Raw genomic sequence first — 25,980 nt, 5'->3', positions numbered from 1 at the left:
GGAAATGAAAATGTAACGAATGCCAGACAGTTCTTTTTTTCTCACTCTCTCTGTTTCTCGCTCTGTGCAATGAGCTGCTTTACCCCGGATCCAAAGTTAATGAGGAGAAGCCTCGTTTTCAGTGCCTATTTGGGGCTATTTGGAAAAAAATATATTAATCACACATGCATAAAAACAGCACACACACATGCACCCCACGCAGACACTAAACATCCATGTATTTTAGAGTAAAGTAAATAAGAATCAACATAGATAAGTGTAAATAATTTTACCATGTTATTTGTAAACTATTTATTTATTTATATTTAATGTCAGGTTTTGCACACTTTGGTTACATTCGTGACAGGACAGGTAATTACTGGTTGTACAAGATTCATTTGTTCACAAGTTTATTGTCAAACACACTCATGGACAATTTTGTACCTCTAATTTACCTCACTTTTTGTACTGTGGGAGTAAACCCACACAGACACGGGGAGAAAATGCAAACTCTTTTATTTTAACTGCAGTCAAACTCTTTTGAATTTATTCCAACCCAGGACCTTGTTGCTGTGAGGCAAGCCCATATATACAGTGTATCACAAAAGTGAGTACACCCCTCACATTTCTGCAGATATTTAAGTATATCTTTTCATGGGACAACACTGACAAAATGACACTTTGACACAATGAAAAGTAGTCTGTGTGCAGCTTATATAACAGTGTAAATTTATTCTTCCCTCAAAATAACTCAATATACAGCCATTAATGTCTAAACCACCGGCAACAAAAGTGAGTACACCCCTTAGTGAAAGTTCCTGAAGTGTCAATATTTTGTGTGGCCACCATTATTTCCCAGAACTGCCTTAACTCTCCTGGGCATGGAGTTTACCAGAGCTTCACAGGTTGCCACTGGAATGCTTTTCCACTCCTCCATGACGACATCAGGCGGCTGGCGGATATTCGAGACTTTGCGCTCCTCCACCTTCCGTTTGAGGATGCCCCAAAGATGTTCTATTGGGTTTAGGTCTGTAGACATGCTTGGCCAGTCCATCACCTTTACCCTCAGCCTCTTCAATAAAGCAGTGGTCGTCTTAGAGGTGTGTTTGGGGTCATTATCATGCTGGAACACTGCCCTGCGACCCAGTTTCCGGAGGGAGGGGATCATGCTCTGCTTCAGTATTTCACAGTACATATTGGAGTTCATGTGTCCCTCAATGAAATGTAACTCCCCAACACCTGCTGCACTCATGCAGCCCCAGACCATGGCATTCCCACCACCATGCTTGACTGTAGGCATGACACACTTATCTTTGTACTCCTCACCTGATTGCCGCCACACATGCTTGAGACCATCTGAACCAAACAAATTAATATTGGTCTCATCAGACCATAGGACATGGTTCCAGTAATCCATGTCCTTTGTTGACATGTCTTCAGCAAACTGTTTGCGGGCTTTCTTGTGTAGAGACTTCAGAAGAGGCTTCCTTCTGGGGTGACAGCCATGCAGACCAATTTGATGTAGTGTGCGGCATATGGTCTGAGCACTGACAGGCTGACCCCCCACCTTTTCAATCTCTGCAGCAATGCTGACAGCACTCCTGCGCCTATCTTTCAAAGACAGCAGTTGGATGTGACGCTGAGCACGTGCACTCAGCTTCTTTGGACGACCAACGCGAGGTCTGTTCTGAGTGGACCCTGCTCTTTTAAAACGCTGGATGATCTTGGCCACTGTGCTGCAGCTCAGTTTCAGGGTGTTGGCAATCTTCTTGTAGCCTTGGCCATCTTCATGTAGCGCAACAATTCGTCTTTTAAGATCCTCAGAGAGTTCTTTGCCATGAGGTGCCATGTTGGAACTTTCAGTGACCAGTATGAGAGAGTGTGAGAGCTGTACTAATAAATTGAACACACCTGCTCCCTATGCACACCTGAGACCTAGTAACACTGACAAATCACATGACATTTTGGAGGGAAAATGACAAGCAGGGCTCAATTTGGACATTTAGGGGTGTAGTCTCTTAGGGGTGTACTCACTTTTGTTGCCGGTGGTTTAGACATTAATGGCTGTATATTGAGTTATTTTGAGGGAAGAATAAATTTACACTGTTATGTAAGCTGCACACAGACTACTTTTCATTGTGTCAAAGTGTCATTTTGTCAGTGTTGTCCCATGAAAAGATATACTTAAATATCTGCAGAAATGTGAGGGGTGTACTCACTTTTGTGATACACTGTATATATATATATATATATATGGGCTTGCTATATATATAGCCATGGACATAGATGATGGGTGGATGCTTAGATAGATGGATGGGTGGATGGATAAATGGATGTATGATTAGATGAATAGTTAGATGAATGCCTAGATGGATGGATGGATGGATTGATGGTAAGATGAATAGTTAGATGGATGGATGGATGGATAGTTAGATGAATGCTTAGATGGATGGATGGATGGATTGATGGTAAGATGAATAGTTAGATGGATGGATGGATGGATGGATGGATAGTTAGATGAATGCTTAGATGGATGGATGGATGGATTGATGGTAAGATGAATAGTTAGATGGATGGATGGATGGTTGGCTGAATACCTTTTATAATCTTTAAGAAAATCTGACAGCCAGTAGCAATACAACATTGGGAGTAAACACTATACAGATGAACAGTATACCAATAAAAAGTTAAAATACATGTACTATTCATATTCATACAATACTACAATACCCTAGACTACAAGACCTTATTGATATGGAGAGTATGAATGCAGTATATAAATAACTACACAATATAAATGAATACAGTCTCTCCTCCTGGTATTGTGATTCCCATTGCACGGTGACACATGTTGTTTCTGTGATTGTATCTGTTTTGGTATTTTTTGGCCGTCATAGGATAGAATGCCTTTATTTGTCATATATACATACAGTATACAGGTGTACACTACAACTAAACTCTTTCTTCACATATCCCAGCTTGTTTGAAAGCTGGGGTCAGACCGCAGGGTCAGCCATTGTACGGCGCCCAACAGTGACAACCTGACAACCATCGACCTTTTAATTACTAGTCTAGTACCTTAACCACTAAGCTACAACTGCCATAAGACAGGTTCACACAAAGAACAGTATCATGTATAAAAAGTAACACACTGATCCCTATGAATCCCCATCCGTGCTGAGACGTGTTCGACAAGCCAGTGGCTTCAGTTGCTCCAGCAGTGAGAAATCCCTTCATCCCTCTCTGCCTCAGTCACAGCCAATAATCTGTATGTGTGTCCAGGCAGCAGTGGTGGGCTAGCATGTTAGACTGTTGTGGCTAACGAGCTCTGTTTTTCCCCTCTCTTCATCTTTGGAGACCATATCATGCTTTGATCTTAGCTTATTAGTGATATATCTGGAGCAAGATGGTGCGTTCCGAATAAATTACATGCATACGAGGTCCAATTCGGGTGTGTCATTTGCAAATGATTTGCAGGCTAAATCTGGGTTAAGTACACGGATGTTTGTTTCCATGTGTTTAAATCAGTGATTTCTTTTTCTATGCTATCCCTTAGTTTCATAAATCAAAAGTAGAGCTGGCTCGATACCACTTTTTTATGTACGATACCGATACCAATCCGATACCGTCATTTCTCCTCTCAAACAACTAATCAGTAATAATACATGTCTCAATGCACCATGGTTAAACTATCTATCTAAATAACAACGCTCAGACTGTGAAACAAATATTCTAAAGGAATAAATACAGAACCTACAACATCACACTTATGCAAAACTGCTGCTTTTATTTTAACTTTTACACACACAACATTTAGCAGCATTTTTGGCTTTACTCACGTTCGGGTTGTTGTTCACGTGACACATCTCGCTTTATGGCGTGTCGTCCAAAGTAGAGATGCATGAGTACCGATATTGCTATCGGGTATTTGCCCGATACCGCGCTGATTAACGAGGCTCCGATACTAAACATCCGATACCGTGTGCCTAGTGCACGTTGCTGCGTTATGCCTAGTTCACACTACACGATTTTTGCCCTGATTTTCGCTCGGCACTCGGCGACCGGATCGAGTTTTCTAGCACGTCAGATATCTGATCTGAGATGTGCGACTGGCAGTGAGTGCTATGTCGAACAGCCAATGAGAACGCAGGATACGGTGTGAGGGGAAACGCAGGAGAGGAGTGTAAACAGGTGGGACAGGGGGATAATATAGTTTATTTCAGAATACATCAGCGCACACACGTTTTACAGTATTTCTGACCTGATCGTTCTCTACAAGACACCAACACTGCAAAAATATTTATTAACCTCCAACTCACTACAGAACAATCCATGCTATTCGTGTTGCCAAATCCACTGAGATTCCTTTATTTTTCCTCCTTGATTTCATCACATCAGCCCACAAACACTTTGATCACTCGCTACTTGTTGACGTGCATTTTTGGACGTGGTATCATTAAACTTCTCGTCACTTCTCACGTGTGTTTTTGTTAAAAAAAAAACGGTATTCTAAATAGGTATCGGTATCGGTATCGGCAAGTACAAAAATGCATGTACTTGTACTCGGTTGTGAAAAAATGGTATTGATGCATCCCTAGTCCAAAGTGTCTATAATTGGAAGATGTGGATGACAATCAAACGCGATGGACCAATAAGAATTGACGCAGAGTTGAAATTTTCCGTTAAAGTTCTGTCACGTTTTTAGATTATTAAACCATGCTGGATTTTGAAGAGGGCATCTGAGGCTAAATGGGAAACTGTGTAGTTTGTTTTATTTCATAACACTAATAGATTAATCGTTGAGGATGTGAGAGATCTCCAAGCTGGGCCAGGATAGGTTTTCTTTATCTTAGCTGAGCGATTTATCATTTATAAAGATGTGGATGTCAATCAAACGCGATGGACCAATTAGAATTGACGCAGTGCTTGGTTGAGATTTTCCGTTAAAATTCTGTCACGTTCTTAGATTATTAAACCCTGCTGGATTTTGAGGAGGACATCTGAGGCTAAACGGGAAACGGTGTAATTTGTTTTATTTCATAACACTAATGAATTAATCGTTGAGGATGTGAGAGATCTCCAAGCTGGGCCAAGATAGGTTTTCTTTATCTCAGGTGAGCGATTTATCATTTATAAAGTGATTTTTATTGTGTTTAAACAGTGTTTTTAGATGTGGCAGTAGTAGATGATTTTTTTAAATGCTAAAAGTTTAAGTAGATTAGTGTGTTTTAATTTCTGAATGGCTGTTGCAGATGAGTTGTAGATCAGTGGCACGTTATTAATGTCATCAAGATGTACCTTGTTACGGCAGTTGCTGAGTGAGCTGGCAATAAACGGCACTTTGTTGGAACGTATCTTCGTGTGTTATTTGCTTTACACACAAACAATGGCCTTATTTACATTAAGTGTTATTTACATTAAGCAACAGTATCGGATTGGATTACAAGTTTTTCTCCTTCCGATATCCGATCCAGTGATTTGGGCCAATATCGGACCGATACCTATACAGAGTATCGGATCGGTGCCAGCCCTAATCAAAAGCCGAGCAGTTCATACACCATTCTGGACTTTGGAATCTGAGCTTGTTGGGCTTTAGTGTGGCATGATGGACGCTAAAACACAAGGGATGAGTGATAAATGGTGTGGAGCATTTGTGCACATTGTGGTGTTAGCTCTGCTGCATTAAATACTCTGCTTACATACAGATTATACACCAGCAGTTAGAATAAACACTCTGGAGAACCAAGACCTGCTGAAAGAGACCCAGAGAAGAGCATCATGCAAGCTGTGCACATATACAACAGCCACGGCAAAACAGACTGCGTTTAACAGAAAGACAAGCGCCCCACAGCCACAGATAAACACAGATTCACTCCCACATTTATCATAATACCACCAACTGTCACATGATATGACTTATCTGGGTTTACAGTGATTTTCCTGTGTAAGTCAGTGTTTGCACCATGTAGAGAAATAAGACAGGCATTAAGGCTTTTATTGCAGTAATGAAATGCTTAAATGAACCAAACCTCATTCATTTGATGCTGATACGTATCCTGTTCGTTACATTAACGCTGAAAGGATGTTTGTCTCAAGTGACACTGCTGAGGCTTCCAGCTCTGAAGCTGGATTTAAAGGTCATGTTTCAATGACATACAGCATCACTGTAGATATTAGAGACAGATCTGAGTCTGGCAGATGCTTTAGAGGACACAGCGGGGTCAAACTTCTCTTAACTTTTACTTATTAGACTGTGGATCCTGTCAGAGGACTTCTAAATAGTCTATCTATCTATCTATCTATCTATCTATCTATCTATCTATCTATCCATCCATCCATCCATCCATCCATCCATCCATCCATCCATCCATCCATCCATCCATCCATCCATCCATCCATAATATATACACTGATCAGCCATAACATTAAAACCACCTCCCTGTTTCTACACACATTGTTCATTTTATCAGCTCCACTTACTATATTGAGCACTGTGTAGTTCTAAAATTACTGACTGTAGTCCATCTGATTCTCTACATAGCTTTTTAACCTGCTTTCACCCTGTTCTTCAATGGTCAGGACCCCCACATGACCACTACAGAGTAGGTTTAGTGACCCTGACATGGTGGTGGTGTGTTAGTGTGTGTTGTGCTGGTATGAGTGGATCAGACACAGCATGATGGCGTTTTTAAACACCTCACTGTCACTGCTGGACTGAGAAAAGTCCACCAACCAAAAATATCCAGCCAACAGCGCCACGTGGGCAGCGTCCTGTGACCACTGATGAAGGTCTACAAGATGACCAACTCAAACAGCAGCAATAGATGAGCGATCGTCTCTGACTTTACATCTACAAGGTGGACCAACTAGGTAGGAGTGTCTAATAGAGTGGACAGTGAGCGGACACGGTATTTAAAAACTCCAGCAGCGCTGCTGTGTCTGATCCACTCATACCAGCACAACACACACTAACACACCACCACCATGTCAGTATCACTGCAGTGCTGCCCAGGGTGTTTCTCTGTGCCTTGTTCCAATTGAGAGATGGGTTTGGCTCCAGGGCCCCCTTCCACGACACTGATTAGGACAAGTGGTTCAGAAAGTGAGTGAGGGAGGTAAGGGGTAAATACTTTTGTTACAGCACTGTAAGTATATAGTCCATAAGTATGTAGTTTTGAAACAACAAATCAGACATTAAAAATGCAAGTAAAGCATCCAAGACATTGTGCTTATGTTCAGTTTTGCCATATCTGAAATCTGGCAGCTTCGAAAACCTGGTCTGCTGCTGTTATTTTGAGATGTGGCTTAAACAGAGCTTCTATTTCTAATCTTAATAGTAATGTTTTTCCATTCCAACTACTTTTCCACACAATGGGGATTTTTTATCCTGATGTTGCTGCTGTTATTGCTGATTAAATTTAAAACCTTTCACTAATAACGAGGCTATTTGTCAGTAACGTTGTCTAGATTGTCACTGACATGTTATTATTTACATGGACATTAGCAATTAGCCTCCAGGCGACTCTTTAATGCTAGGGTCCCAGGCAATTGCCTATTCTGCCTTGCGATTTATATGACACTATTGATTTACAAACCTAACACAGTGTGTACTTTTCACCTTTGGATTCCCTGCTAGAAGCTAATTCCTTTTACTGTAATCTGAACCTAGAAATAAAGTAGGATTTCGTTTGTACAGATAAAGGCAAGACAGCGTTTTCCAGATTTTCATATTTTTTATATATTTACCAAAGAAAAAAAAGCTGTTAATCAAAGATGCTTTAATTCTAGAGCACAGCACAGCCTGTAATATAAAATTGCAGGGTTCTTTTATAGTCAGCAGAAGGGGTGGGTGCAAAGTATATCCGCTGGTCTTCACTGCCCTGACAACACATGACAGCAAAATCATAGGGGGAAAGCAGAGTGTGATATCTAAATTACGCTACAACAGGGAAAAGAGAAATAAATAATTTAACCTTGTATGCTTCATCATAACTGCCACCGGAGGGAGAAAAAGCCAGCACTGTGACTTTAGTTTAGACATTATGAAAATGGCCTCACATCCTTCTGGCTGTCTTTAATGAATGGTGTTGTCTGTGTGTGAAAGAGCCAGAGAAGCAGAGACAGAGACTACAAAATGGTATGAGTTCAGAGAAAAGTCATGCCAGTAGGTTTAATTATTTAATAATTATTATTATCATTATTTTGGGGGCATTTTCTCATCACGATGAATTCTTTTCATGTAGCTTCTAAGATCTCTATATAGCACTGGTTCTCTCCAGTGTCTTCTTTTCTTCAAAATATTGTCCATTTAGCTCTTAGCTTGTAAGCCTCAGTCTCACCAGCTGTTGTAAGGTGTGGACAAATGAAATTTGGAACTTGACGCCCTTCGTTAGGAAATTTGTACCCTTGAACTTGACTTGTGTGCCACTGGTGTGCGGTGCGGTTAAACGTCATCAAAGTGCGAATATGAGATGAATCTGCATTTGTGTGGAATAACCGTCCAATTCACTCTGAGAGCATCTATCTATGTTTAGCTGTATTTTCCTCCTGTTTCACTTTTAAACTTGTTTTGTTATAGCTCAAGGTTCTGATAAATTGTAAGAATCAGCTTTTCTGAGAGAATCTAAAATGCTTATTGTTAAAAAAAACCCTAATGTGATTTAATGTATTAAAAGAAAGACATAGAAACACTGAACCTCTCTCAATTATTACTGCTCATAAGTTCTCTCCACTAATAAAATCGCTTGTTGTTTTAGTACAATAAGTCACGTTAAGCTTTGTGCACCGCCACACTCCACAGGAAATAACGGCACAGCCAGCACAAAAGCTATTGTGCCGCTTCTCATACGGTATTCCAAGATCAAGCATCTCCATGATTAAGAAGCATAAGGAAGCAATATATATTTTATTGATTTTTAACTGTTTTTAATTGTATTTTAGCGTTTTTTTATATTATATTTGCGTTATTTTCAGTGTATAAGTGTCAAAAACAACCTCATTATTTTACATTAGCCTAAAATATCTGCAGTTCTACAGTACCATGGAACGCATTAACAGGTTTCCCATACATCCTTATGGGAAAAATACCTTGAAACTCAACGCCGTATAAACTCAACGCCACTCCCAGATCCAACTGACGTCGAGTTTTCAGGTACCGCTGTATTCAACTGTGGCTTGTTAGTCATGTGACATTACATGGGTAAATATAATGAGACACCTGAACATGAGCTTGTTGCACATCTTATTACAAAGCCAGTTGACCTTCGCTGCTATAACAAGCGCCACTCTTCTGGAAAAGATTTGTAGAGTGTGACTGTGAGATGGTGCTTGGGTGGCACAGCTAGCCCACGACCGCCGAGACCCCTGGTTCGAATCCCAGCAGTGGGAATCTATCGGCTGGCCGGTTGTTTACACAGAAATGTCTGAGGGGGGGTGGCTGAAACCCTGTGATAGATCGGCAAACTGCCTCGCTCCCAGTGTTTCCCGGTGAAACAAGACCCACCGTCATGTCATTACATCATTATGGCATGTCATTATGAACCTTGCTTTGTGCAGGAACAAAAAAGAGCCTTCCCCAGGCTGTTGTGACAAAATTAGAAGCAAATCGCTTCTTTTCTATGAGCGACTAGCTAAACTGGCTACTGATGAATGAATTATTGAATGAAGAGATTAATTTTTAAATGAGTTGCTTACATACATTAAGTGCAGAATAAATATTTTGTTGTTGTGGAACGCTGGTTCCTAATGCGTTCCTATATATCACCCTGCATGATTATACAAACAAGCTCTGACAAAAACTGAATGAATTAATTTACAGATTAATAATGAATGAATTCAGCCATGTCAGACTGAAACTAAATTCCTTCAGGGTAATCTTTTATATGTAAAGGAAACAAATTGCTTCTCAGTCTGAATATTGCTTATCATTTTTTTGTAAAGCTAAATCACTACTTAAGTCACGAAACGCTTAAGCAACCATGCAAAACAAGTTGGACAATAAAATGTTATAACTGATTAGTTATGAAAACGCACAGACATTGATATACACCGATCAGGCATTATGACCACCTTCCTAATATTGTGTTGGTCCCCCTTTTGCTGCCAAAACAGCCCTGACCCGTCGAGGCATGGACTTCACTAGACCCCTGAACGTGTGCTGTAGTATCTGGCACCAAGATATTAGCAGTAGATCCTTTAACTACTGTAAGTTGTGAGATGGGGCCTCCATGGATCAGACTTGTTTGTCCAGCACATCCCACAGATGCTCGATTAGATTGAGATCTGGGGAATTTGGAGGCAACACCTCAAACTCGTTGTCGTGCTCCTCAAACCATTCCTGAACCATTTTTGCTTTATGGCAGGGCACATTATCCTGCTGAAAGAGGCCACAGCCATCAGGGAATGCTGTTTCCATGAAAGGGTGTACATGGTCTGCAACAATGCTTAGGTAGGTGGTACGTATCGAAGTGCCCATAGTGCATCCTGGTGCCATGTGTTCCCCAGGTAAGCGACGCACATGCACCGGGCCATCCATGTGATGTCAAAGAAAATGTGATTCATCAGACCAGGCCACTTTCTTCCATTGTTCCGTGGTCCAGTTCCGATGCTCATGTGCCCATTGTTGGCGCTTTAGGCGGTGGACAGGGGTCAGCATGGGCACCCTGACTGGTCTGCGGCTATGCAGCCCCATACACAACAAACTTAAATGCACTATGTATTCTGACACCTTTCTATCAGAACCAGCATTAACTTCTTCAGCAATTTGAGCTACAGTAGCTCGTCTGTTGTATGGGACCACACGGACCAGCCTTCGCTCCCCCCGTGCCACATGAGTAACTACACAACTAAAACAACCCCTCATATTTATTAGGCTAATGTTGACTGAATTGTTCACCTAATTATCTATTTATTCAGTCTTTATTTATAGTTTTCACTAGCTGCTTTATCCTTGTTAGTGCCATGAAGACCGCGGACCAATAGCAAACTCTGGCCCACCAAGCTAAAAAAAAAAACACTCAGGTCAGGGTGCCAACGCACTGCGAAGCAACACAAAGTCACACAATTATCACTCTCACCAGAGGCAATCCACCCTACTGCTACCTACTGTGATGTTATTGAGAGCTTTAGAGAAACCAAAGCCACTCAGACACCGAGAGACCATGCAAATCCTTACAGACGTATGAGGTGCCTAAATCTGACATGGTTATTATAAATAAAAGCACATATAAAGCACAGATGGAAGTATTTGAATCAGCAAAGATACATTTCTTCAGAAAAGATGTAGTAGAAAAAAATATATACTTTCTAATACAAGGGTGGTGGCACGATGGCTCGGTGGGTAGCATTGTCGCCTTACAGCAAGAAGGTCCTGGGTTCGATCCCCAGATGGGGCGGTCTGGGTCCTTTCTGTGCGGAGTTTGCGGGAGCTCCGTTTTTCTCCCACAGTCCAAAAACATGCAGTCAGGTTAACTGGAGACACTGAACTGAATGGGGGTGTGTGTGTGTCTGCCCTGCGATGGACTGGTGTTTACTGTGTGCCTTGCGCCCACTGAAAAGCTAGGATAGGCTCCAGCAGCCCCCCCCCTCCCGCAACCCTAATTGGATAAGCGGTTAAGAAAGTGAGTGAGTGAGAGTAAAACGAGGGTTCTATAAAAAGTTTCCACACTTTTTAAAAACTCTATTTATTAACAATTTAAAAAAAAAACAAATTATTACATCACTTTTCTACATAGCTAACTTCCTTTGCGATGTATTTTTTCAAGCATCATACCATTTTAATAAAATCTTTTTTAATGCCAAGTTTTTGGTTGAGTGCATAGCCACTGATGCATCACTGCTTTCATATCATCACATGAAAATCTTCTTCGCTTTAAAGCTTCTTTGAGCGGTCCAAAAGTGGAAATCAGATGGTGCTAAATTCAGACTATAAATTCTCTCTCAGTCTCTCAGACACGACCAATTACTACTCCTCCCACCCTCACCGTTATATATAAATAAATATAAAAGTGTGGAAACTTTTTGAAGAATCCTCGTATATAGTTAATACTTGAATTGAATGTCAGCAGTGCTGTTGACTGGCCAGGTTTCTATACAGACATGATTGGCATGAGGTCTGAATGGCCAAAGCTATGCAATGGATTGGCACTCTGTCCAGGGTATTCCTCCTATATGACCAGTGTTTCCTGGTTGAAGCAGTTGATGAAAATGAAATGAATGAATGAATGAATGAATGAATGAATGAATGAATAAATGAATAAATAAATAAATAAATAAATAAATAAATAAATAAATAAATATTGATTATTCAGTGGTTTATTGTACAGATAAAGTCCAAAATTTTGCAAATACATCACAACTTACCTGTTTTACTAAGTGTATTCAACAAAAATGTGAGTCATTCTGCTTAGCTATTTTGCATTTGCCATAAAAAATGTAAATGTTACATGCTGTCACGATCACAGCCATATGTGGCTCAGCACATGACTCCTTTCTGTTTGTTTTTGTGTATACACCCCTCATCTCTGCCTCCTCTCTCTGATTTGTCCCAGCGTAAATTACTCCCAGCTGTTCCCCATGTATGTCCTGATGAGCATGTGTACATATACCCCCATGTTTGTAACCTTCCTGGTTGATCAGTGTATATGTATCTGTGAACTACTGGCTATTATTTTTAGTTTACTCTTATTCTAGCTCCTCTCATGGCGATGATCTCACGCTGATGTTGTCACTGTCCTTGTTTGTCCTGTATTACTTTAGTAGTTAACATTTCCTGTGTGTCCAAGGTAATAGGTTATTTATTTATTTATTTGGATAATACATCATGTTTTACACAATTTGGTTACATTCATGACAGGACAAGTAGTTACTCGTAACACAAGATTCATCAGTTCAAGTCTTTATTGTCAAACACAGTCATGGACAATTTTGTATCTCTAATTCACCTCACTTGCCCTGGGAAGACACCCACGCAGACACGGGTTGAACATGCAAACTCCACACAGATAGGACCTGGACCACTCCACCTAGAAATCAAACCGAGGACCTTCTTGCTGTGAGGCCACAGTGCTACCCACCGAGCCTTTGTACTGCCTCTAATAGGTTTGTTTAGTCAAGGGTTCTGTTATGTTTATAGTCGGATTAGCATTAAGCCTTTAGTATCAGCTATTAGCATAGTGTTAGCTTAGCCTTTATTCACCTCTGTCCTGGTCCTTAATACTGTGTTCTGTTCTTGTCTTGTACTGGTTTGAAAGTTGTTTAGTATTTAATGGAACAAACTGAGCATTAAACCAGAAAACCTCCCCAATAGTAGATTCATGATTAAAAATCTGGCAACCCTGCCTACAGGGTCACTTGGTACTGTGTTTTTGCTTCAACAACTGTTTATTCTTTTATTTTTAACAGAGCCCCACTGTTACCTCTCAGCAAAAAAATCCTGGGTTCAATTCCCAGGTGAAGCGGTCAGGGTCGTTTCTGTATGGAGTTTGCATGTTCTCCCCGTGGGTTCTCTGTGTGGGTTTCCTTCGGGAGCTCCGGTTTCCTCCCACAGTCCAAAGACATGCAGGGGGGTGAATTGGAGATACAAAATTGTCCATGACTGTGTTCGATATAACCTTGTGAATTGATGAATCTTGTGTAACCAGTAGCTACTGTTTCTGTCATGGATGTAACCAAAGTGTAAAACATGACGTTAATAAATTTCCCTCTGTGTGAAGTGGAAATGGTATTTATGGTATGGTATTTATTCAATTGTGCTTTCATTTCATTCCACTTAAAATCTATTTTATTTATGCAGTTTTTTTTTTCCAATATACTGTAGTAGTATCCAACTATCCAGTTGTATCTCCCCTTACTGCTGCAGATGACCCGAGACAGGTTCACACAGGGAGCAGTATCACAAACAGAGAGGCATGGACTGATCTCCATTGTTCCCTGTTTAAGAGAAGATGCCCTATTCAGCAGCAATGTTGAATCCCTTCAGCTCTCTCACCCTTAGACACAGCCAATGATATCTGTATAGGCAACCAGTTAACTCAAGAGCTTAAAACCTCAGCAGTGGTATACTAGCATGTTTGTACCACCTGCCAACCCCATAAGACATACTTTTATGTAATTAAGTGCCAGTGGGTGTCTATAAAAATAATTTAAAAAAGATTTTTCAAAACCATTAAAGGCCACTTTCTATGATCCAGAAGCACTGTACTCCTGTTAATAGATTTTTATATGAAACTTCCGCAGGGGGCAATTGTATTTCTTATGAGCTCTTTTGGCTCTTCATTCACCCAATTAACCACGTAATATGATCAATTTGTGCCCAGAAAGAAGTCGTGCTCCAGCAATTTCCCATATGATGCACTTGGTGTGTGTTTTGTAAGACCTCTATAAAAGTTACATAACATAAAAACATATGGAGAAGAGCAAGCAAAAAAGAAAGAGGTGTTAATATCTTACATATAGAGAACAGCAGGAGGGCAGGGTATTGAAATTGTATAGTTCTGCCTGGAGCACTTGATACGAGAAAACACAGGAAAGTGCAGAAAAAAATAAAACTGTCTTAAAAGCAGTGTGTTCTCAGAAGATATCATTTCTTGTTGTCTTGCTGTTTTTTTTCCTTCACTGATGGTGAACTGAAGGTATGACAAGTGAGCTAAGAGGCACATGAGAGAAAAAGAAACAACAATTTAATTACAGTCCTTTTCCACTCATGTAACATTTCATAGTAGTTCAGACACAATGACTTTCCGTGAATGGTTTTGAAGATCTATACTGCTGAAATTAATGTGCGGCTAAGCTATATTTTTAACATCGTCAACCTGTTCTAATGTTAAACGGCCTCAGGTGCTGCAGATGCACCTCGCATCGGCTCCACTAGCTCCACTCAGCCTGGGTGTGTGCCAGCTAAAGAAAATGAGCTGAATTTTACTATGTAATTACACATGTGGAAGTGTTTCTCATATTAAAGACATCCTCGTCTGTCCTTTTAATTTAAATTGCGTAGTGAAATTCAGCTAAATGCTTATTACTTGTACTGCTCTGATTGTGTTAAGATGCGTTTACAGCTGCCTTGTTCATTTAAGTAAAATCCCTTACATGAACCGAACAGGACTATATTTATTATTGGACCCGGACCGCTCTGCCTGGGGATCGAACCCAGGAGCTTCTTGCTGTGAGGCGACAGTGCTACCCATTGAGCCACCGTGCCACCCCTAAACAGGACTACTAATCTGGACACACAGCAGGAGTGCAGCATTTGTGAAAGCACACTGCAGTCAAAAATGATTGATGTTGTCCTCAATGTATTGTGGCTACCGGTCGACTCGCTTTTACAGTAAGCCAAAAGGTCATGGGAGCATGTCATTCCATGATGCCTTGTGGGCACAGCCAAAGCATTTTTAGGGGATAAAAGTGGGTTTTGTGGTTAAAATGATGATTTGCTTACATATACATAGTTGTATTCTGAATGCTTCGTGTTTGTTAAATTTGTAAGTTACCGTTTACGTTAAGTGTGTTGTGTTTGATGCCGTGTACCCCGTCTGTGCTTGTACAAGCATAGTAGGAGTGGTCTGTGTATTCAGATCAGGCCTCTTCTTTGTGCTTTTGTAACTAGCTCAGAAGCAACTGAATAAAGAGCCTTGTCTCCTGCAGCCTACCAAGAGGAGAAAGGTCTCGTTCCTTCTCACCAACGCTACAGTATATTAAATGACATCACTTTACTGCTTAGTCACCTATCAATGCATTTTTCCCAGCGTGGTACCAACTTTTTAATACCATAAGCAAAAAAATTTTTTTGGTTGAGCTCTGCTTTCACATCATCATCACATGAAAATCTTCTTCCCCTTAAAGCTTCCTCAAGCGGTCCAAAAAGGTGGAAATCAGATGGCGCTAAATCCGGACTATAAGCTCTCACAGTCTCTCAGACACGACCAGTTACTACTCCTCCCGAACTCACCGTTCCAACCAAAATATAAAAATGCGGAAACTTTTTGAAGATCCCTTGTATATAGTTAAAACTAAGTAAAATCAATGGATGATTCTCAGCGCTGCAGTGACACTGACATGGTGGTGGTGTGTTAGTGTGTGTTGTGCTGGTATGAGTGGATCAGACACAGCAATGCAGATGGAGTTATTAAACACCTCACTGTCACTGATGGACTGAGAATAGTCCACCAACCAAAAATATCCAGCCAACAGCGCCTCGTGAGCAGCGTGCTGTGACCACCGGTGAAGGTCTAGAAGATGTCCAACTCAAACAGCAGCAATAGATGAGCGATCGTCTCTGACTTTACGTCTACAAGGTGGACCAACTAGGTAGGAGTGTCTAATAAAGTGGACAGTGAGTGGACACAGTATTTAAAGACTCCTGCAGCGCTGCTGTGTCTGATCCACTTATACCAGCACAACACACACTAACACACCCCCACCATGTCAGTGTCACTGTAGTGCTGAGAATGATCCACCACCTAAATAATACCTGCTCTGTGGTGGTCCTGTGGTGGTCCTGATCATTGAAGAACAGGGTGAAAGCAGGTTAAAAAGATATGTAGAGAAACAGATGGACTACAGTTAGTAATTGTAGATCTACAAAGTGCTTCTATATGGTAAGTGGAGCTGATAAAATGGACAGTGAGGTGTTTTTAATGTTATGGCTGATCAGTGTATAGTAAGTTTCAGTTTTATTTCATTTGCATCAAACACTCTTTTTCTGGTCAGGGTTGCAGAGGGTCAGATTACACAGGGAAACACTGGGTGCAAGGAATACCCTGGAAAGGGTGCTAATCAATTGCAGGCCTTAGCTCAACTCTGACAAAGCCAATTATGCAAGTGTAGATGCCCGGCCTGCTGATAATACAGCCGAGATGCAAACCCGTAAGAGGCTAGTAGTGGGTTAGAATAATAAATCAGGGCATTACACAATTACCCACTCAAGTTACATTTACAAACATTATTAATCCTCTTACTTAAAACAGCAGTTTGTCCTTGGGAAAACACTGTTTGTCATTGAGGGAATAATGTAGCCATGACATGAATTTTCTCATTAAATAAAGTCCATTTTTAAACAGCTTTTTGTGACTATTATGGATGTGACATTAAATATTCATGGGCTTACTTGGCATAACACTGCATTGAGCAACACATCAGACTGCTACCAAAATAAACGCCGCTTGCTGAATGACACCGATAATTAACCAGTTGGGATCACTGACGCTGGAATGTAAGCCACACAACGGGCTTTAATTAAAAACAATGCCCACCAACCAGACAAATGAGTATTTATGGGTTTAACAGTTTAACTGATCTGATTTACAGTGAGTGGGCATACACAATAGCTCCTTTATTACTACATAGGCCATAAGTAAGGCCCTACCTAATCCAATGAGCTGTTTTCCATGAAATTCACGTAGCGTATGAAATATAAGGCGCAATATGCAATGTAAGGTGGTCTTAGCAATTATACAGCATCATACGGCATCATAATTACGTTTTCTGGGGTGTAGTGCGCTTGTGTGATGTATGTGTTTACATACTGAGTGCATTTAGTCCCTTTGGAGATTCCATAGTCAATGAAAAAGTGTGCTTCTCTACACACGTGATCATCTCTGTGCTGTGCCTCAAAGAAACAAGGCAGTAAAATGTTATGCTCCCGATAATTTGTCTCAGCAAACTTTAAAGACACTCGGTTACATTAGCAACTTCCTCCCACAGTCCAAAGACATGCAAGTGAGGTGAATTGGAGACACTAAATTGTCCAAGACTGTGTTTGATATAACCTTGTGAACTGATGAATCTTGTGTAATGAGTAACTACCGTTTCTGTCATGAATGTAACCAAAGTGTAAAACATGACGTTCAAATTCCAATAAACAAACAAACAAACAAACAAACATTAGCAACTGGGTAAACAAAACTGTGTATTGTAGCTTCCATTGATTCTATCATTCAATTTATACACCGACCAGGCATAACATTATGACTACTATCAGGTGAAATGATTATCTGATTATCTCTTCATCACGGCACCTGTTAGTGGGTGGGATTTATTCCGCAGCAAGTGAACATTTTATCCTCAAAGTTGATGTGTTAGAAGCAGAAAAAATAGGCAAGTGTAAGGATTTGAGCGAGTTTGACAAGGGCCAAATTGTGATGACTAGACGACTGGGTCAGATCAGAGCATCTCAAAACCTGCAGCTCTTGTGGGGTGTTCCCGGTCTGCAGTGGTCAGTAAACCAGCAGGGTCATGGGCAGCCAAGGCTCACTGATGCACGTGGGGAGCTACTGTAGCTCAAACTGCTGAAGAAGTTAATGCTGGTTCTGATAGAAAGGTGTCAGAATACACAGTGCGTCGCAGTTTGTTGCTTGTGGGGCAACAAAAGGGGGACCAACACAATATTAGGAAGGTGGTCATAATGTTATGCCGTAAAATGTGGCGCTTTTGGTTGAAAATCTGTGAAATCTGTGATTTTTGAAAAGCGAGGTCCGTGAAATTAAGCGGCACGGTGGCTTAGTAGGTAGCACTGTCGCCTCACAGCAAGAAGGTCCTGGGTTCCAGGTCCTTTCTGTGCGAAGTTTGCATGTTCCCCCCGTGTCGTTGTGGGTTTCCTCCGGGTGCTCCGGTTTCCTCCCACAGTCCAAAAACATGCCACCAGGCTAACTGGAAACACTGAATTGTCCTATAGATACCCAAGGCCGGATAAAATAGGGAGGGTTGTGTCAGGAAGGCCATCCGGCGTAAAAATTGTGCCAAATCAATGCGGATCATGATCCGCCGAGAGCCGACCCCGCAACCGAACGGGACGAAGGCCGAGGAAGAAGAAGAGGTCCATGAAATGAAGCACATTTTCTCGTGAATATAGTAAGAATTCTAGCCATAAGTATTTGGCAGCTTTTAATTACGATGAATTTACACGGGACAAACCGTAAGTGATGTCAGTGAGTCACACGCGTTTATTCATTTGTTAGGACTTATTGCTGCCTGAACAGAAAATCCTGACTTTTCTGCTTTTTCGAAAAACCCTGAGGAGACTGAATTCAAACAACTATCAACACAGTTCAGCACGAGTTCAGCTTAGTGATCAGACAAGTATGTGTCTAGAGGCAGGGTAAAAAATCCTCTTCATGCACATAAACACACACTTAATATATCCATTTAGCACTAAGGACAGTTTCGAAGATGTCTCATTATTAAGTAACACACACACACACACACACACACACTTCCGGGCATACATCTACTGATGGTGACATTTGAGAACGGGATTCACAGGAATATCTTTATTATGCCACTTAACACCTCGATAGAGTGTCTTCTCCGAGACTGGCACAGTACATAACTCATCACTGTGCTGCATTAAAACTGAACTCATATAGCCTCCAGCCAACGTACTCAAGTGCCAAGTAGTTTAACATTAATGTTGCTTTTAGTAAGGTTCTTGCTAAGACTGAATGCCACTAGGGCCGGGCGATATGTCAAAATTATAATTATAGATTTTTACAACAGAATTTTGTTTGACCTGCCAATTGCCAGCAAGTTGTTATTATTACACAGGATTTAGTGAAAGCTCTGTTTGAATTTGCAGGTTCCCAGTCTATCTTTAGAATAAAAAATGCATGTTGTGTGTGTGGAGTGTAAAAGTCACCCCGACTGTGATGCTACATTTATCTCTGTGGCATCACAAATATGGGCATGGCTATGGCTGCAAGTCAACATACTCCTAACCTGTAGATAAAGCACTAACCTGGATTTGCCTGTTACGAATGTATTTGTTTAATTAACATATACACCGATCAGCCATAACATTAAAACCACCTCCTTGATTCTACACTCATTGCCATTTTTCAGCTCCAATAGTTCTACAAATACCGACTGTAGTCCATCTATTTCTCTGCATGCTTTGTTAGCGCCCTTTCATGCTGTTCTTTAATGGTCAGGACCCCCACAGGTGGTGGATCATTCTCAGCACTGCAGTGACAATGACATGGTGGTGGTGTGTTAGTGTGTGTTGTGCTGGTATGAGTGGATCAGACACAGCAATGTTGCTGGAGTTTTTAAACACTGTGTCCACTCACTGTCCACTCTATTAGACAATCCTACCTAGTTGGTTTACCTTGTAGATGTAAAGTCAGAGACGATTACTCATCTATTGCTGCTGTTTGAGTTGGTTATCTTTTAGACCTTCATCAGTGGTCACAGGACGCTGCCCACAGGGCGCTGTTGGCTGGATATTTTTGGTTGGTGGACTATTCTCAGTCCAGCAGTGACAGTGAGGTGTTTGAAAACTACATCAGCATTGCTGTGTCTTATCCACTCATACCAGCAAAACACACACTAACACACCACCTGACCATTGAAGAACATAATGAAAGGGGGCTAACAAAGCATGCAGAGAAACAGATGGACTACAGTCAGTAATTGTAGAACTACAAAGTGCTTCTATGTGGTAAGTGGAGTTGATAAAATGGACAGTGAGTGTAGAAGCATGGAGGTGGTTTTAATGTTATGGCTGATCTGTGTATACACTACATACTGTATATACATATACTGTATATTCATTTTTAAAAACTGGACCATTTAGCATGGCATTTTGGAAAGGTTAATTAATTAGTATAACATTTGATTTTCATATCTTATCAGTTTGTAACTTGTGTACAATCCATAAGGAGAAAGTAATAAAAGCAGTAAACAGCAACCAGGTTACCCAGAAAACTAACATCATACTGTTGTAATGACAACAATGCTTGGAGGTTTTGTTTTACAATTTGGAAAAGAAAGTGTTTAGATGATTGTTCTCTGTAAATGATTCATCAACTTATTTCTACTTGCAAAATAAACAAAACAATGGTGTCCAAACTTTTGCATACAATCATTTTAACCGATAAAAACCAATGAATAAAACACAGAACCAGCAGATCTCATGAAGCTTTTTAGGATGCCTCTATAATTGCAAGTCCAGTTGATTTAACTATTAGACATATTGTCAACAATCCAACAAAGTTCTTAACATCACAAATGGTCACTCAGTGGCATCTCTCTGTCTCTGACCCCCTTAGAAACAGCCTTACTACAAAAGGACTACTACAAAAGCAAATCAATCTATTATAAGCTCACAACAGCACTACATCAAGTGAACTTCTTCTATTACCACAATGAGTACCTTTGCTTAAGTTGGTATACTGAAAGCAGTGGTGGTATTTTATTCTAACATTCTTCAGATCTTTATGTTACATACATTTTATGCCAAATGTTGCTATTTTTTCTACATTACATTACCTAGAAGGGACATGCACACATGAGAGCCCTAAAGTTGCATTATAAACAATGTTTTCCACTCTCAGAAAAGTTATATAAGAAGAAAGGTTATTTTTTAATTATTAAATTTAATAGTTCTAATTTTTTGTCATCCCTTTTAATCACATACACAGATGACATACCCTACTTTTCATGAAAAGGTGTGCATAACTCTGCATAACCACTAATGTTCTAATGTTCTTTATCTCAAGGTCTTCACTGGCCAACATCCTCTACTTAAATGTCAAACAAGTGCTGTTTTTAGACATTTATGTCAGACTTCTTAACTTTTTATTCATTTTAAATCAGGAGTTTTTAAACTTTTAATTAATATGTTTTTTTTTGCATTGGATATCAAGAAACCAGACTTTCATCCTTAATCACAGAAAAACATACTGCAGTCCACAATGCAGCCTTGTGATTTGTACATCATGTCATCTACTTCAAATAATCACATCATTCTTTTAATGTGCAACATTCACATACTCTAATTCAAACCCTGCATATGGTGTTTAGTCTACCTACTCATTTTCCTGCACAAAAACTGGTTTGGCTCGCAAACAGTGTACATGAATGTTCATTTAGCAACCATTAGCTTTAAATTGACAGCTGTGAAAAGTTCTAAATTGGCAATAGACAGAAACGTTCAAATTAAATAAGAAAAACACATCAGTGAATCATTTAGTAATATAACCAACCCGGGCCAATAATGAATTTGATTGATTTAGAATTGCTTTATAATAAATAATAAATAATAATAATAATAATAATTAATAATAATAATAATAATAATAATAATAATAATAATAATAATAATAATAATAATAATAATAATAATAATAATAATAATAATAATAATAATAATAATAATAATAATAATAATAATAATAATAATAATAATAATAATAATAATAATAATAATAATAATAATAATAATAATAATAATAATGTAATCATTTGGGTGACATGATGGAACAGCTATTAGAGTAGCAATGTAGGTCCTGGAGACCTGGGTTTGATCCTGATCTCCAGTCATTGTATCCCCTTGTCAATTTTGGTTTCCTCCCACATCCCACATAACATTCAGAAGGAGGACTGGGAGCTTTAACTTGTCAGTGGGTGTGATTGAACAAGGGAATATATGTTTATTGCCCTTTGATGAACTGGTGCTTTGTCTAGTTAGTAAAAATACTACTTAGATTAATATTAACAACATCAACAGGTTAACAATTATTATTATAATTATTATTATTGTTGTTGATGGTGGTGGTTCGTTTGGGTGACATGATGGAGCAGCTATTAGAGTAGCAATGTAGGTCCTAGAGACCTGGGTTTGATCCTGATCTCCAGTCATTGTATCCCCTTGTCAATTGTGGTTTCCTCCCACATCCCACATAACATTTGTAGTTATTTATTATAGGATTTTTTGTATTTATTGTTGTATTTACACTGTTTTGTATTGTCTTGCACTTTTTGTACCGTGTTACACCGTGATCCTAGAGGAACGCTGTTTCGTTTCAATATGTACTTGTATGTAGCTGAAATGACAATAAAACCTCTCTGACTCTGACTCTGACATTCAGAAGGAGGACTGGGAGCTTTAACTTGTCAGTGGGTCTGATTGAACGAGGGAATATATGTGAATTGCCCTTTAATAGACTGGTGCTTTGTCTAGTGAAAATACTACTTAGACTAATATTAACAACAATAGCAACATGCAAACTATTGTTATTATTATTATTGTTGTTGTTGCTGTTGTTGAAGATGGTGCAAGATGGCGCACCCAGTGGCAGCCTCGGCACAGTGCTCTCTAGTACTTTTCTTGTTTTTGTTTATTGTTTGTGTTTTTTTGTAATCCAAACCTGATCAGTTATTGCTTGTATATAATAGTTTGTTTGTATATTTTGTGTTTAATGTTTAAGGTATACATTGCTTGAGAGATACCACCAGCCGGAACCAAATTCCTTGTGTGTATTTACATACTTGGCCAATAAATCTGATTCTGATTGTTGTTGTTGTTGTTGGTGGTGGTTCATTTGGATGACATGATGAAGCAGCTATTATGTACTGTATGTCCTAGAGATCTGGGTTTGATCCTGATATCCAGTTATTGTATCCCCTTGTCAATTGTGGTTTCCTCCCACATCCCACATGACATGCAGTAGGTGGACTGGCAGCTTTAACTTAAACGAGGGAATATAGGTGGATTGCCCTTTGATGGACTGATGTTTTGTCTAGCTAGTAAAAATACTACTTAGACTAATATTAACAACAACAGCAACAGGCTAAATATTATTATTATTATTATTACTATTATTATTGTTGTTGTTGTTGGTTCGTTTGGGTGACATGATGAAGCAGCTATTAGAGTAGCAATGTAGGTCCTAGTGACCTGGGATTGAACGAGGGAATATACGTGGATTGCCCTTTGATGGACTGGTACTTTGTCTAGTTAGTGAAAATACTACTTAGACTAATATTAACAACAACAAGAAGCAAACTTATGTCCTGGAGATCTGGGTTTGATCCTGATATCCAGTTATTGTATCCCCTCGTCTGTTGTGGTTTCCTCCCAAATCCCACATGACATGCAGTAGGTGGACTGGCGGCTTTAACTTAAACGAGGGAATATAGGTGAATTGCCCTTTGATTGACTGATGTTTTGTCTAGCTAGTGAAAATACTACTTAGACTAATATTACCAACATTGCTATTATTTTTATTATTATTATTATTAAATACACATTTTAAGTTGATTGTAAGTACAAACAGGTACAGTAGTTGGTTCAGATATAGCCATACTACAGTATTAAGCATCGTGGGTCCTTGCGTGGCTCCATCTGGGTCAGTGAGAAGTGCTCTATCTCCACCTGCTGTTATGTGTAAAAAAGCGGGTAGGGTCTAGGCTGGCATCACTTCCCGCCTTTAGCCATACTTGGCAATGCCCAAGAGCACAATCTAACAGTCAAAGTCTAAGTGCGCAAGTTCAAGACTAGAATACAGGGCAGTGAATATGACCACCCGTAAGACTGGCAGGTAAACATGGCATGAGTGTATACTCTGTACCATCTGTACCCATGCAAAATAAGGTCCACTGAATACATATATTCTTTGCAATACATATATGAAACAAACTGCAAGTAGTGTTTAACATAAAAGTGCTTTCTCGGTTTGGTATACTCCCTTCATTCCAGCATGCACACATAACTCCCGAGTATATATATAAACATGATCAAATCAGCGCATACAACATGCAATATTGTGCAATTTGCACAATATTCTGTAAGTCCATATTAAAGTGTGCAAAATATGCATATACACCATAAACAAGCACAACCAGCGGGGGCTCGCCTCCCCAAACAATCTTCTGCCCAAAGAAAGCCTTTTTTCACCTGGACGTGCCCAAACTGCAAAACACCACCAAACAAATTCAGCCCACTCTTTCCATTCAAACAGCCTTAACTAACACACACACACACACACACACACACACGCACACACACACTCCCATACACACTCACACAAACACACAGCAGCAGCAGCAGCAGCAGCCGCGCGCCCGTTCTCACACACACTACACCAGTCACCACAGCATCACTCCCGCGTACCTTCGCAGCCGCTGACCAGCAAGCCGAACAGGAGAAGCAGGTTCCCGGACATTTTGAGTCGGAATTTGAGGCGTAGACTTGTAGTCGCTGTCAGTTTACTCGTTAGGTTGAACAAGGAGAAAAAAAAAGCGCCACGGTGGTGTTCTGTTCTCTGAGCTTCTCTTCTAAGCGTCTTCCCCTGTCTGTGCGCGTCTCCTCTTCACGCGCACGCGCGCCCTCGCTCGTGGTCCCTCACTGAAGAAGCAGCGCGAGCTCTGTCTGCCAGAGCGGCTTGACTGGCTTACCGACTCACTTCACTTACCCGATTCATTCGAACCAACCATTTAAGTGAATCGAACTTTGCGAGGTTTGATCTGTCTCATCAGCGTTCAGAGATAGACATCTAAGCTCATATGATGACGAGCATTTAGAGGTTAATTTACTAAGGCTGTAACTCATTATGCAAATTGCGCAAGGTACCACCTACTAATTACACAGAGGAGCACAGAGCAGTGTTAAAAAGCTGTTGTAATGTTGAATTTGGTTAGCCAAAAAGATGGAAGTGTATTGTAAGAAACAAGCTGACTCATTTAAATGAAGTAACTGGTGACCATATACAGAATATATTTTGTGATATAAAGTTTTGAAGTATTTTTTTCATTTTTGTGGTCTCTCTCTCTCTCTCTCTTATGATCAGCCATAACATTAAAACCACCTCCTTGTTTCAACACTAACCGTACATTTTATCAGCTCCACTTACCATATAGAAGCACTTTGTAGTTCTACAATTACTGACTGTAGTCCATCTTTTTCTCTGCATGCTTTGTTAGCTCCCTTTCAAGCTGTTCTTCAATGGTCAGGACCCCCACAAGACCACCACAGAGCAGGTATTATTTAGATGGTGGATGATTCTCAGCACTGCAGTGACTTTGACATGGTGGTGGTGTGTTAGTGTGTGTTGTGCTGGTATGAGTGGATAAGACACAGCAGCGCTGCTGGAGTTTTTAAATACCATGTCCACTCACTGTCCACTCTATTACATACTCTAGAACCTAGTTGGTCCACCTTGTAGATGTAAAGTCAGAGACGATCGCTCATCTATTGCTGCTGTTTGAGTTGGTCATCTTCTAGACCCT

General features: G+C 40.1%; 1 protein-coding gene across 1 annotated transcript in view; it reads right to left on the bottom strand.

The window, feature by feature from the left end:
- The window catches only part of ncam2 (neural cell adhesion molecule 2), a 467,141-nt gene extending 442,037 nt beyond the window's left edge, over positions 1 to 25,104 (bottom strand). Inside the window, exon 1 of the mRNA XM_063005428.1 lies at positions 24,866 to 25,104. Coding sequence (XP_062861498.1) covers positions 24,866 to 24,917 — 52 coding nt within the window. The 5' untranslated portion in view covers positions 24,918 to 25,104. The remainder of the gene's footprint in view (positions 1 to 24,865) is intronic.
- Between the last annotated feature and the right edge of the window lie 876 nt (positions 25,105 to 25,980).

This window comes from Trichomycterus rosablanca, chromosome 12, assembly GCF_030014385.1.
Source record: "Trichomycterus rosablanca isolate fTriRos1 chromosome 12, fTriRos1.hap1, whole genome shotgun sequence".
Classification (NCBI taxonomy): domain Eukaryota; kingdom Metazoa; phylum Chordata; class Actinopteri; order Siluriformes; family Trichomycteridae; genus Trichomycterus; species Trichomycterus rosablanca.
This window is presented reverse-complemented; position numbering and strand designations above follow the sequence as displayed.